This window comes from Ochotona princeps, chromosome 17, assembly GCF_030435755.1.
Source record: "Ochotona princeps isolate mOchPri1 chromosome 17, mOchPri1.hap1, whole genome shotgun sequence".
In the NCBI taxonomy this organism is placed as follows: Eukaryota; Metazoa; Chordata; class Mammalia; order Lagomorpha; family Ochotonidae; genus Ochotona; species Ochotona princeps.
Genome location: NC_080848.1, coordinates 3,654,847 through 3,668,056, shown reverse-complemented (window position 1 = coordinate 3,668,056; position 13,210 = coordinate 3,654,847). Strand labels below are relative to the sequence as shown.

Below are 13,210 nucleotides of genomic sequence, written 5' to 3'. Positions count from 1 at the left end.
CCTGGCTGAGGCCCCTAGGACCCCTCCTATGAGCCTGACGATGGAGAAGGCCCCCTCCCGCAGCCTTCTTGTGCCTGTGCTCACCGGGTACCTAGCCCAGGGCTCCTGTGGCTCTGCCCCAACTCCCCTGTGAGACGTTTTTTTACTGGTATGTGTTTTTTTAATTGGAAATGAGCCTTTTAGGGATGAATGTAGACTGTTTGTATTAAAACTTGTAAATTGCTGAAGAAAAAGACCTGTGGCTGGACCCCGAGGCAGTCACCAGGGGGTCCGCACCGCCCCCTAGGGCTGTGGGTACTGAGGGGAAGCACTCCCTCCTTCTACATCAGTGGGTGACCCCGGGTTTAGACTTGGGTGAGATCCCTGGGGACAGAGGCAGACACACACAACCACTGCATGGAATGACATTTTCATTGGTGTTAGTTGCGGGAGGGGTTCAAGGTTACAGAGCCAGGGCCTGTACCAGCTGGGCCAGGCCTCCAGCCCTGGTGGGGGCATTGGGCACAGCTGGACTCCCAAACCACTCTCCCACTGTGTCTTCTCAGGCAGTTAATAGATAGAATAAATTTCATTTAAAATATATGCATTTCTCTCTGCTTAAAAAATAACATTTACAGTTGAAAAAGTTTGGACTCTGGGGAGGTGTATAAAGGATCTGTTAATCCTACTGTCTCCCAGCCCTGTTAAGGCATTTTAGCCTCCCAGTGAGATGGTGGGGGCAGGAGCTGGCAAGGTATTGCTACTGCCAGTAAGGCATGGGCTGCTATACATTTACATGTCCTATGTGCATCTGTGGGGTTGGGACAGCCTGGCACACCACCTCTGAGTGCCAGGGTAGCACGGCAGGTGGTCAGAGGTGTCCCCTTGGTACAGGGATTCAAGACAGGGGTTTGAGTGCTACACAGTTAAAACACCCCAGACAAAGCCTGCCAGCACCCCCTTTCCAGGGTCCTGAAAGATGACACAGGGAGGGGCTCTGCTGATGTGCAATAGAGGTCCCTCAGCTGGCCGAGGCTCCTGCCATAGGACTGCTCCACCAGCCTTGCAGTGCTCAGAGCTACTTGCCTGCAGCTGTAAGCACAGGCCTTAGCCTCACCCACCCTCCCATTTGGGTGGGGGAGGGGTGAGGAGGGAGGAGCAGGGCCTCTTCCTTGCTGGGCCAAAGGCCAGGAACACTGCAGGTCACGCCAAGCCCCACTGAGGGCTGTGGGTGGGTCTCAGTCCAGCATGGCATCCAGCTGGTCAGCTAGGGCATCGAACATGGTGCTGATGTCATCCAGAATGTGTTTGGTGGAGGTGCCAGGGGGGCTGTGGCAAAGAGAAGAACCTGATGAGATTGACCAGTGGCCTGCACCCAGTCTGCCTGGGGGAAGGTGCTGCCAGCCCTGCCTGGAGCCAAGCACTATATTATAGCTTTGAAGGTTTATAGGAGCTACCATCTCACCCGTCTGTGGAGGCTCAGGGGCGAGGGACCTGCCTAATCTCCCGTGTCTGAGTGGCACCTGGGCTACCTGCAGGCTGGACCAACAGGGGCCTCCCCAGCCTGAGGCTGCGCCCGCATCCTTCTCCAGCCCTCTCAGGATCCTTGAGGGGAGCAGTACCAGCAGCCTTACCCCTCATGCTCCTCGGCGCCAATGCTCTTCTCTGCTGCCCGCAGTGCTGCTGCCAGGGACGAGCTAGTCTGCTCCAGCCTCTGCTGGGCTTGGCCTGGACCTGCAGCCCCGGTGCCCTCAGGTCTGGGAGGGGGAACTGGGCGGGGGCCAAGCCGTGGAGCCAGCTTAGGGCCTGAGAAGGCCAGCTGTGTGCAGGCCACAGATACAGGCTTGGGGGCAGTTCCTGTAGAGACAAAAAGGCTACTGGCTTAGCAAGGCTGGACATGCCCTCCCACAGCAACCCCTCCCTGTAGGGCCCATCCTCCTACCTGTTCCAGGCACCTTGAGGAGGGCAGGAGCGGTTGGGGGTTCAGTCTCTCCATTCCGTCGACTGTTTGTGGAGTTTTCCAGACTGGGTCCAGCTGCCGTGGTCACAGGGGGCTGAGTTACTAAGTTAAGAGCAGGTGGCGCTGGAGAGGTAAGGCTGCTCGGCTCAGCCTGGGGAGGGCTGGAGGATGCTGGGGAGGGGGACTCACTGGTGGCCTGGGAGGCCGGGGCAGCAGAGGGGCTGGGAGTGGCACTGGCCACCCCAAAGGCCAGTAGAGCGGTCTGCAGCGGCTCCCTCTCGCGGCACTTGGGCCTCCGCTTGACAGTGTCTGACTCAGTGAGGTTGAAGTCGAGGCCCAGGGGCACAGGTGTCTCCCGGGGCAGCGGCCCCACTGGCTTGGGCCGCTGTTTAATGGTCAGATTGCCCTCTTCTGCAAATGGCAGCCCTTCTCCCGAGCTGCCTCGAGATGGGGGCGTCCCCTCAGGGCCTGGCTCCTCTTCTGTGTCCGATGCAGGGCCAGGTTGGTTGGATGGGCAGCGAGGCTCTGAGGGACCAGTTGGCTCACTCAGGGTTCTTCTTCGGGGCCCTGGGGCCCCCTCCTTGGGGCCTTGGTTTCCATCGAGTGGTGCTGGCTCTGGGGTGGGGCCGGAGACTGAGCTGAGGCGCTTGGGGGGTGGGGGCGGGGGACCTTTGCGTCTGGCCCGCAGGGCGAAAGATTGGCTGCGGGGAGCTCCCCGCGTTGGGGCTGGGCTAGGACTGGTCCGAGTGAGGGTACTGCGTCCTGGGCGCCGGGTCAGAGTGGCATAACTGCCCAAGGCACTGCCCACTGGCCCTTTGGCCTCCCCCTCAGGTTCCCCCTCGGCAGGGCTGGGGCGGCTTAAGCTGTGAGACCTGCGCTTGGGCCGAGGTGGGTCTGGGGGAGCAGTGGCTGTGGGGCCAGCCAAGTAAGAGAAGGCCCGGGGTGCACTAGGAGGTGGTCCTGGGGCCGGGCTAGAGGGTGAGCCTTGCGGGTACATGAAAACATAAGGGGGAGTTCCTTGGCCAGTAAGTGGGGAACAAAGCTTGGAGGGCCGTTCTGTGCCTTCTGGAAGCTTCCTTTCCTGGGGCGTGCTGGGGTCAACCCCGCTGGGCTGGGAGGTGGGCTGTTCCTGTGAGTGGCCGGACCCCCGAGAGCGTGCTCCAATGCTCTCCTGGCTGGAGGAGCGGGCAGGGGGCAGGGGGAGTGGCTCAGGGCCACCCCCTGCCATGGCTGCTTGCAGCTCTGGGCTCAGCTCACTGCCCTGGAAGGTGAGGAGGCGTGGGCCAGCACCAGGCAGGGGTGGGCCCTCTCCATTCTCCAGCCCCTCGATGGTCATCAGCTCTGGGCCTTTGGCTGGCCAGCGCCCGCCTTCGCCCAAGGCTTCCCCCTGCAGCAGACCCCGGCGGAGCTCCGCCAGCCTCTTCACCCCCAGCATAAGCTTCTTCTGATGCCCTGAGCCAGATGAAGAGAAGGTGCGTGGTTAGTGGCCAGCCAGGGTCACGCCAGTCACCCATCCCCTCTTCTCGTGGAGAGACCTGAGGCCCAGGAGTCCCCTGCCAGTGGGTTTTTACCGAGTTTGTTGACCCCAATCTCTTGCAGCTCCTCCCAGGTGAGGTCGGCCACCAGCCCCATGGAGTCGTAGCCACTGCTCACCAGCTGCTTGTGGTACTGGGGCAGCCCCAGCGCACACAGCCACTCCAACAGGTCGGCCTGAAAGGACAACACATTGGTGAGAACTGGCTCCCCAGCCAGCTTCACCACAAAGTCACAGCCCCCAGACCCCCACTCACCGGGATGTAGTTGGGCAGCCACTCGGCGATGCTGAGCTGAGCAATCTCTGAGGCAATTTTCTTCCTGTGCCCAGGCTTGGTCACCCCAATGGCTGTCAGGTCCTATGCCATTGACACAGCTTGACAGTCAAGCCACCTACTCTGCCTGCTGGGCCCTACCTCTCCCTCCCTGGCCACAACACCCACCTCAGGTGTCATGCGGCTGATGGTGGGCACATCATAGCCAGCCTGAAGGAAGTGGGCAGTGTAGCCCTCCAGCTGGAACTCGCTCAGCCAGTTATGAATGGCCTGGGCATCCTGCAGGGCAGGAGCAAGCCTTGAGGAGGTGCTAAGGCCATCGCCCAGCCCATTTGGCCCAGCCTGTCCCCACAGAGCTTCCCAGTTGCCCTGGCCCAGGGCGCACAGCACACTCCAACAGAGGACTCACTTTCCCCTCCAACAGTTGCTCCGGCCTCACATCCTGAGTGGAGATCTGCTCCCCGGAGCGGTAGCTGACCACAGGGCGATGACCCAGGGTGTCTTCAAGGAAGGAGGGAAAACTGGAATGAGGTGGCCAGAGCAAGGGTACCACGCCCCTGGCCACCCCATGCACTTGTCCCAGCCAGCCCATGTCCCGTTTTCTCTTCCTACCGGTCAGGGCTGGGGGATACAGTGTTGGCAGCACCGGGTCCTCTCCGGCAGAGGGCAGAGGCTGCACACAGGGAAGGAGCGACTAAGTGTTGGGGGAGCTGGCTGTGGGGGGTGAACCCTGCCCTGGTCCTAGTGTCCCTTTCTCCTACCTGGGCATTCTCAATAAGGAGGCTGGTGCTGTGGCCATTGGTGCCCTCGGAACTTTGCCCACTGCCAGCACTGCGGATGCTGCCCACACTGCCCTCACTGCCCACGCTATTCCTGTCACCTGCTGTGGCGGGGAGGGGGAGCAGAGAGGAGCAAAGCACAGGGCTCAGACCTCTGTTGGCATTGCCAACAGCTGCCTGGCAGCTTGCCTAAGGCAGACACCCAATCAGGCGCACCGGCACTGCACGCTGTGAGGACATACCTGGGCTGTCTGGGCTGAGGCCCACCCGAGGGAGCTGGCCGTAGGGGGGAGGGTGTAGGGAGTCGTCTATAGGAGGCTGCGGTGTCCGAGGGAAGCCTGGGCGCAGGGGGTTGGGCACTGCGGGGAGGCGGGTCACCGGGACGCCCACCCGCTTGCTGACCACCTCAACGATGCCTGGGGGGAAGTAGCCCACACGGTCCGTGCCCCGTTGGCTCTCATGGATATGGCCCTTCCAGCGGCCATCGGGATGCTGCTCAAGCACCTGCGGTTGGCAGGAGGAGGGGACGGTCACTCATGGCAGCCTTGCTCCCAGTAGCCCTGGTCCAGGTCTTCCCCTTTACCCACAGAGCTGACCTCTGAGGCCCAACAAAAAACAATAACCCCTACCTTCCCTAGATTTGGAAAGAGACAAGCATGCGTGTCAAGATCCTAGCCCAGGGTTTCAGAGCGCAATAGGGACCCCCATAAGCCACAGACATCATTGGTATCCCACAAGAAAAGCCTGCACAGGGGTGCCTCACTGTGATGATGTCCCCTGCCCGGACGTTGAGGGCAGTGGGATCGTGGAGATTCCAGAAGTCCTTGAGTGCCCGGACCTTCAGGATCCCTGAGGCCTCTGAGAAGGGGTCGGGGAGTGGGAGGGCAGGGGTCAGCTAAGGGCATCTTTGCAACCCTCCTCTTGGGCAGGAGTCTCCTCCCTCCCGCTCACCCCGCAGTAGCTGTTTGATTTCCCGGCTGGCCTGGGAGGTGGTGAACTGGTTCACGATGTCCAGGGCCGTCTGATTGTATGTGTTCCGGATGTTCACGTCCACACCTCCCTGGCAGCACAGGGAGGTCTGAGCACATGGGAAGCCCTGGCCCGTCACCGTGTTCCTAGTCCTCATGGCCAGCCCAGGCGTCGGAGTTTATGGAGGAGGAACCACAAGCCCAGACACTGGCTTAAGATAAGCTCAAGGTCCCGCGGCCAGGAGGAGGCCGCCCTGGGCTGCAGCCAGATGCTCGGTTGCCCAGCCACCCAGCCCTGGCACCGTTCCAAGGGCAGCTGGGCTTCTTCCCTGCCACTCTCTAGAAGCAGGCAGCTGTCCCTCCAGTGCCTCCCCAGCCCTCCTGGGCACCTGTGGGCAGGCAGCCCAGGCACCCACACCCACCTCCAGCAGCAGCCGCACCACCTCTGTCTTGCCGTACAGGGCGGCCTCGTGGAGCGCCGTGCCCGTCTTGGTCTGGCGGTTGATCTCAATCCCAGCTCTCAGAAGTTGCCTGCGGTGGGCAGGGTGAGTCACAAGGCTGGTGGGGGCTGGGCAATGGAGAGCAAGGGGAAAGAGGGCAGCCAGAGGACACCCGGCGGCATCCAGGGTCCCGCAGGGAAGGGAAGAGGAAGCACCAGGAGAGCCCCGGGGCACCTGATAACCTCTCGGTGGCCGTTCTTGGCAGCCAAGTGCAAGGGTGTGGTGTAGTTGGGGTCACAGGGGTCCTTGGCCTCGCCCTCCAGCAGTGCCACACACAAGTGGCTGTTCAGTAGCAGCTGAGCCACCTGCAGCATCAGCCCCCCGTCAGTACCTCCTCCTGGGACCTTCCTCACCCTCCACTCCCACCACAGACACAGGGGACCCCAGGGCCGTGAATGAGAGCTGCAGGCCCCACCTTGAGCCGCCCAAATTCGCAGGCCAGATCCAGGGGTGTCTTCTTGGCCTTGTTGACCAAGCAGGGGTTGGACTGATGCTGGAGGAGCATTTCTGACTGCAGTGGGGGAGCCGAATGAGGGGGCCTGATGTGGGCCAGGACCCCGCACAAGCCCCGGCTCCTGGCTGCCCATCCCTCACAGGCCGGCTCACGTACCACCTCATAGTGTCCATACTGCGCAGCCAGGTGCAAAGGGATCTGCCCATCCAGTGAGGCGGCGTTGACCGCAGCTGAGGCCCGCAGCAGCAGCCTCACGGGCTCCAGGCGGCCCTGCCAGGCTGCGTAGTGTAGCGGGCGCATGCCTGGCGAGAGGGGTGCATTCTGAGGGAGGTCTCCGGAGCAGGAAGGAGGGTTACGAGGTGCTGGCTTCACCCAGGGCCAGTCAGGTTGTCCCGGGGTGGCTGTCCCACCCACTCAGCAGGAAGGTGTTGGGGAGGTGCAGGTCCTGGTTATGCATAAGGTCGGGGTGGGCCCTGCTCAGGCTGGGGAGGGGGCCTCACCATTGCTGTCCTTGATGTCAACAGTCGCCTGGGCCTCCAGTAGCAAGGCTATGAGCTCCAGGCTGCCCCCCAAAGCGGCGTGGTGCAGAGCGGAGAAGCTAGTGTGGGGGGATACACGACTAGATGTCGGCATCCCTTGCCGCCCTCCCTCCCCAATCCTGGTCTTCTACACCTAAACCCATGCTGGGGGGCTGGCAAGCACGGGTTACTAGCCCGCCGGTGGTGGGGGCCCCACCGTGGGAGCAGCAGCAGCCTGGCCGGCAGCATGAAAGGGCTCAGTGTCTGGGCTGAGAGGCCCGTTTGTCTGGCCAGGGGAGGGGGCCGTGGGAGCAGCAGCCGGAGGGTTCTTACCCTCCCCTCACCCTCAGGGCAGGTGGGTGGAAGGCAGAGCTCCTGGCGAATGCCCATCCAGGGCTGAGGGTCCCCCGTCCCTGTCCTCCCCATACCCGCACTGCCTCCGCTTCCCCCAGCAGCTCTTGGGAGGGCTGGGGGCTCACACTCACCCGTCAGCATCTTGATAGTTGACATTCAGCCTCTTCGTGGAGCCCAGGAGCTCTGGGGGGTCAGGGCAGGGAGGTCAGGGCTTGGGACTCAGCTGCCCTCCCTTACAGCCTCCCCCACTTGCCCACAAGTCAACTGACCTCTTGGTGTACAGGAAATCACCTGCCCCATGACCTTGGATGTACACTGTCCCTGGGGCTCCTTACACCCTGGCCTACCAGTTCTCCCTCACCAGAGGGTACGAAGCGCAGGGAACCTGCTGCCTGGTGTTCTGGCTTCCCAGGCTCAGCCTGGCCCGATCAGGCAGGCCACTTTATAAAGCCGGGAGGGGCGGGGGACAGGCCCACGGGGGTGCATGGTTGGCATTCCTTCCTGCATAGGCCACAGAGCCAGCAAAGTCCCATTGTCCTACTTTGCGGAGGGTGGCAAGTAGTGGGGAAAGGTGCCAGGTATTTGAGGACAGGGACGATGGTGGGGGTGTCAGAAAGATCCGCACTCATTCCCCGGCCTGCCATGTACTGGCTAGCTGTGTGATCCTCTAAGGGAGTCACCTGACCTTTCAGGCCTAGGGACGTCATCTGAGAAATGGGCTCATCACAGATCTTGCCCATGTGCAGTGCTTGAGCCTCGGGAACTGTCAGTGTGGGGCACTCCTGGCACTCCAGGTGTTACTAGCACAAGGTCAACCTCCAGCAGCAAGAGCGTATTCTCCCTGCTGACTCTGCAGCCGCAGGCTCTGAGCCGGGATGCCTGAGCTCCAGGCGGGGCTCTGGGCTGGCTGGTGCCAGGCAGCCAGGGCACCGCCTCCTAGGGCAGGGTTCACGCATGGGTGGGGGCAGTACTTGAAGCGTGGGGTGCAGAAGGGCATGTCGCCTAAGCCCTGCCTTCTATGGGGTCCCACCCCTGCCAGGAAGGACGGGGAGGGAAGAGGAGCAGAGCAGGGGGCAGAAGGGGAGCTGGCTCAACCCACACCGGGCAGGGGGCCAAGCATGCCGGTCCAGGCCTGTCCCCCAGGCCCTGGTGGGCCCCAGAATACCCCAGCAGCCCCAAGCAAGACAGGGCCTCGTTCTAACAGGGAGGACCCAACCCTGCAGCGGGGAGGGAGGGGACAGCTCCATTGAGAGCCATGCCAAGGTAAACATAGGGACACCGGTATGGAGAGCTAAGTGGTCAGGGGGAAGAAGCCCAATCCCCTGGGTGTCCCACCAGCCCCCTGTGAGCGAGCAGAGGAACAAACAGGTGCTGGAGGAGCAGGAAGTGCCTGGTTACAATGGCTTCTGCCCCTCATGGGCTGTGACCTTGGCCATGGCGCCTCTCAGAGTCTCTGTGAGAACTATGAGGTAAGCAGAGACGACATGGAGAGGCCCTCGTCCTGTGCAGCCTGCCGACCGCCTGGGCAGGAGGAAGGAGCAGGACAACGTGACAGGAGGGACACAGGAATAGGGGCTGGGCCATGCCGGGTGCTCTGTTCTTTCCAGAACAATGGCCGGAAAGGTGGCTGAGAAGAGGCTTGGATGATCCGGGCTAGGGACCTTGGTGGGAGGGCGGAGGGTCCTGGTTCCTGGCAGTGGCTCCAGGCAACTTCCGTGGCAGTTCAAGGCGGGGTGGGGCGGGGTGTGGAAGGGTTGCTCCCAATTTAGGCTCCGGGCACAGGATGTGAGCTCAGCTGGCCAGTCCAGGTTACTGCACTTCCTTCTGGTCAGAGGAGATGCCCAGAAAGGGGAGTGGAGAGAGGATGGGGCAGGGGCAAGGCCAGGCCAATGTGTCCTTCTCCTGCCCAGCCACCTGCTTCTCCTGAACAGTATTTGCTAAAGGGCAAGGAGGGTGGACCTGGATTTCAGAGGCATCAGCTGGGAGAGCACCCTTCTTGGCTAGGAAGCTTTGGCCACACTCCTAAAAAGTCAAAAAGTGGGGTCCCCAGCCCCCCTGCTGAGACCTGCATTGGAATCTCCTGGGGAACTTGCTCCTTGGCAGAGTCCAGGCCCCTCTGCAGGCAGTGGGGTTGGGGAAGACAGGAGTCTGCACCTTAGAACCGGGCAAGGTGATTCTGATGGGCCAGGTGCGGGAGCCCGGGTTTGACCTGCTGCACAAAGGCTGTGTGACCTTGGGGAGGTCACTGCCCTCTGAGCATCACATGCCTTGTGGACGTGTGAAAGGGATTTAGAAACGTGTGTCTCACAAGGAAGCAAGGGGACTGTAACACTTAGCAGACCGCGAGGCTTGCAAACGTCGCTTTGTGCTCTGACTTTTGTCAGGGGCTTCTCCAAGGCCCAGGTAAGGAGGCACGGTGTCAGGGCCTGCCCAGCAGCACCGAGGCCTCACACCCTGTGCCTGTACCACCCTCTGGGGCAGGTGCAAGGCGAGGTATTCTTTTTGAATTGCTGAAGGTAGTCCCCCACTCCCACAATCCTTTCCCACAGGCCCAAGGGGCCCTCCTTGGGGCCTGGCCTCCTGAGGCCAGCATCAGCCTGACCAAAGCCCCACCGGGCAGCTCGCCAAAAACAACAGAGCGGAGGTGGGAGTTACTGCTCTGCAGCCTCTCTCCGGGGACCTCCTGAGCCCCTTTCTCACAGGTGGGCTCACTTGCAGCCACTTCCTGGGGGGGGGCACATGGCACACACCCCAACTACACCACCTCTCTGGGCCCTACTGGATTTCCCCCACCCTAGGGGCAGGTAGGTGTGTTCCAGTCAAATCCTTCCCTCTAGCACCCCACGCTCCTGGATGTGGGTGAGCATAAGCTGTCTTTAGGACAGCCTGAGGGACCAAAGCATACGTGTGTATGTGTGCACGCGCACACATGCACAGGGAGGGGGAGCGGGGGCACGGTAGGCAGCCCCAGCATGCCAAGGAAGAACCTTCTCTTCTACATAACCCTTCCCTGCAGGTCTAAGGGACCTCAAGGCTACCGTCCTGCAGCCTCCTGGGGCCAGCCGAGCTCAATACTGCTGTTGGGTGAGGAAGGGAGGGGTCCCACTACAAGAGGACCCAACAGATGTAACTCAGAGGCTACTGTACCTGGAGCTTGAGACTAGAGCCTCCAGGCTATGTAGAACCGTCCAGAAAACCCAGCCCTGGGCCACACACAATCCCAGAGACACAGGCAGATAAATCAGGGGCAGGAGGAGCTTTAGCAAGTGGTTCAACAATGCTGGGATTCTGCCCCACGGAGAGCTCCTCTGGAAAGCTAACCTGCAGACATCCCCATCCCCGCTACGAGGCAGACTGGGGGAGGAGGGGAACATAGTGCTGAGTCCGTTCACCTCTTCCTTCGCTCAGCCAGAAACCACGGGGTGCCAAAGAACACACTGGAAAAACCACCTGCTGGAAGGCAGGTCCTGGTACAGCAAAACCGAATGAATGCACCCCTCGCTTTTCAGGAAAGACGGATGGCCTTTCTCTAATTTCTCACATGGAGAGGAGACCACCTGTCCCCAACAAGACAGTTTTCCTTCCTCAAGTCTGCAGCCAGGGATCCCAGTCCCCCACCAAGCACCCACGCCAGGGTCTTGGCCAGGTACTCACTCGTCTTGGCTGCCTTGACCTTGGCCACCAGCTTCTGAACACCAGTCACGTCCCCATTCTTGACTGCCAGGATCAGATCCTGCTCACGACCCATCCCGGCTCAGGGCAGACGCGGGGACACAGGTCCAAGCCGAGGCGTCAGGTGGCCATGCCCGCAGAGGGGTCCCAGTGGGGGCGCTCCAGCAAGGTGCACAGGCAGCTGCCGCCGCGAGCAGAGATCCACTCTCCCAGGGGGTGGAGGCTTTGTGGAGATCTGGACAGCTACCAGCTTGCAGCTTCCGATGAAGACGGCCCCAGGAAGGGCTGGGACTGGGCACGCCAATCTTCCCGGCTGGGCCTGGGAGCAGCGACGCCCACCCAGAGAGCAACCAGCATGCCCTCAGGCCTCCAGTGGCAGTGGCAGCAGTGGACGGTCTTGCGGTTTGGGAACTGGTGCCCGACGGCCTGCAAGGGCCCCAGATTGGGGGCAAAGAGACTGAGCCCTTCGTGACTTCTGGGGAGCCCCTCCTCCAGGCCCCCAGCATCACCCTGGCTACCCCACTGCCCGACAATCAAAGGAAGGCCCTAGCCACACCAAGGGAGAAGGGAGCCCATGTCTGAGTGGGAGTGTGTAGAGGGGGGAGGTGGCATTTGGGAGGGGGAGGCTGAGTCACAGGGCCCTGCCTGGGGCGCCTGGCAGTACCTCAACCTTGGGCAGGAGGGGCCCTGGCAGCTCAACACATGGTGGCAGGCCAGGCCAGTGCCCACAAACAACTGGCAGGCTGGGAAGTGGACTTGGGAGGGTCAGGCAACGCCAGCCAGATGGGCAGGGGTCATTCCCTGCCGAGGCGTCTGTCCCCAGCATCTCCCTACCTAGGCTCCACGGCTGGTCCTAGGGCTCTCTCTGACTTCAGGGGAGGGGATTGGGGTGTTAGCTCCCCATTTCTTGGCGGTTATGAGGGTGGGGGTTGCCTGCTGGACGAAGAAGCCTCCAGCACCTGTTGCTGACCCATCCTCACCCTTGCGTGGAGCTTGGCTGCAAACAGCCAGAACGGAGGCGCTGCTGGCAGGGGAGGGTGGCCTTTCGGTCTCCTCACCCCTGCCCCGACCCGTCGACACCCCTCCAAGCCCAAACCTCAAGCGCAGACCCTCGACTTCAGGGCTGAAGGACTGACGTCAGCCAGCCGTGAGTTCCTCAGGACCGGCGGGTCTGCTGCCAGAGCCTTGTGGCAGGAGACCCGCGAAGGCCTGGGGCCCTGGCTGGGAGCCCCTCACTCGGCGAACGGGCCAAGCCCAACCCCGGAGGGCACCTCGCTCGGGGCCCGGGGCCCACACAGGGGCCCGAGGGACGGGGGGGGGGGGGGGGGGAAGGCGGCGCCGGCCGTGCCTGGGGTCTGGCCGGCTCCCCCGCCCCCCGGAATGCCCCTCCAGCGCCGAGCGCCCCCGCCCCCGGGGAACAAAGCGGCGGGAGGCAGCGGGATGGGGTGGGGGGCACAGAAGCGGGAGGACGGCGAAGGGGGCGCGGGAAGCACTGGAGGAGCCGAGGCGCCCGCCGATCCCGCAGGAAAAGTTAGTTGGCGCCAGACCCCAGCTCGGGTCCCGCAGTCTCACCTCAGCTCGGCCCCCGGGCACTCGGGACGCTGGCGGCTCCCACGGCGCCCCGAGCCCCCTTTCTCCTCCTCCTTCTCCGCCTTTTCCACGGCCGGCTCGGCGCCTCCCGCAGGAAATCCCGCCCCTCCCCCAACCCCTCCCGCCGGATCGGGAGCGCAAGGACCGTCCCGGCCGCGCAGTCGGGCTGTCAGTCAACGCCTGCGGCCCCGCCCCCACCGCGCCGGCCCCGCCCCACCGCGCCAGGCCCCGCCCCCATCGCACAGGTCCCGACTCGCAGCTCTGGCTGCATCGGCGCATGCGTGCAGATGAAAGAGCGGGGGTGGGGTGTGTGTTGGGGTGGTGGGGGAGGAGCGAGAGTTCGCGCAGCTGATCGGCGCGATGGCGTCCCCTAGCGGCTGTTTCGGGAATTGCCCGCCGCGGCGACCGCGGGGAACCCCGCCGAACCCCGAAGGGCTGGGGGTGCTTCACCACCAGCGTGGGCCGGACAGCGCCACCACCACCCGCTGGAGCTCGGCCTCGGAGCGCCCCACGACGCCCGAAGGAGCCTCTTCCCGCAGGGACCACCAGTGGACGACCCTCGGCGCGGCCTTCGGCTTGCAAAGCCCGAAGCGGGCGACCGGCCCGGGCGCTAGGACCCAGGCCAGTC

The 13,210-nt window shown here is 62.9% G+C and overlaps 1 protein-coding gene across 1 annotated transcript; it reads right to left on the bottom strand.

Annotated features, from left to right (window-relative positions):
* Positions 1 to 998: 998 nt before the first annotated feature.
* Positions 999 to 12,709, bottom strand: CASKIN2 (CASK interacting protein 2). The gene is made up of 20 exons (XM_004592907.4): positions 12,699 to 12,709; positions 10,975 to 11,418; positions 7,452 to 7,503; positions 6,949 to 7,046; positions 6,605 to 6,750; positions 6,410 to 6,505; positions 6,169 to 6,299; positions 5,917 to 6,025; positions 5,478 to 5,586; positions 5,290 to 5,384; positions 4,769 to 5,030; positions 4,509 to 4,630; positions 4,360 to 4,420; positions 4,157 to 4,248; positions 3,916 to 4,026; positions 3,730 to 3,831; positions 3,511 to 3,649; positions 1,922 to 3,391; positions 1,614 to 1,836; positions 999 to 1,308 (listed from the first exon to the last, which is right to left on the bottom strand). Exons 2-20 carry the CDS (start codon positions 11,066 to 11,068, stop codon positions 1,218 to 1,220), a joined length of 3,603 nt encoding a protein of 1,200 aa, XP_004592964.2. The 5' UTR covers positions 11,069 to 11,418; positions 12,699 to 12,709; the 3' UTR covers positions 999 to 1,217.
* Between the last annotated feature and the right edge of the window lie 501 nt (positions 12,710 to 13,210).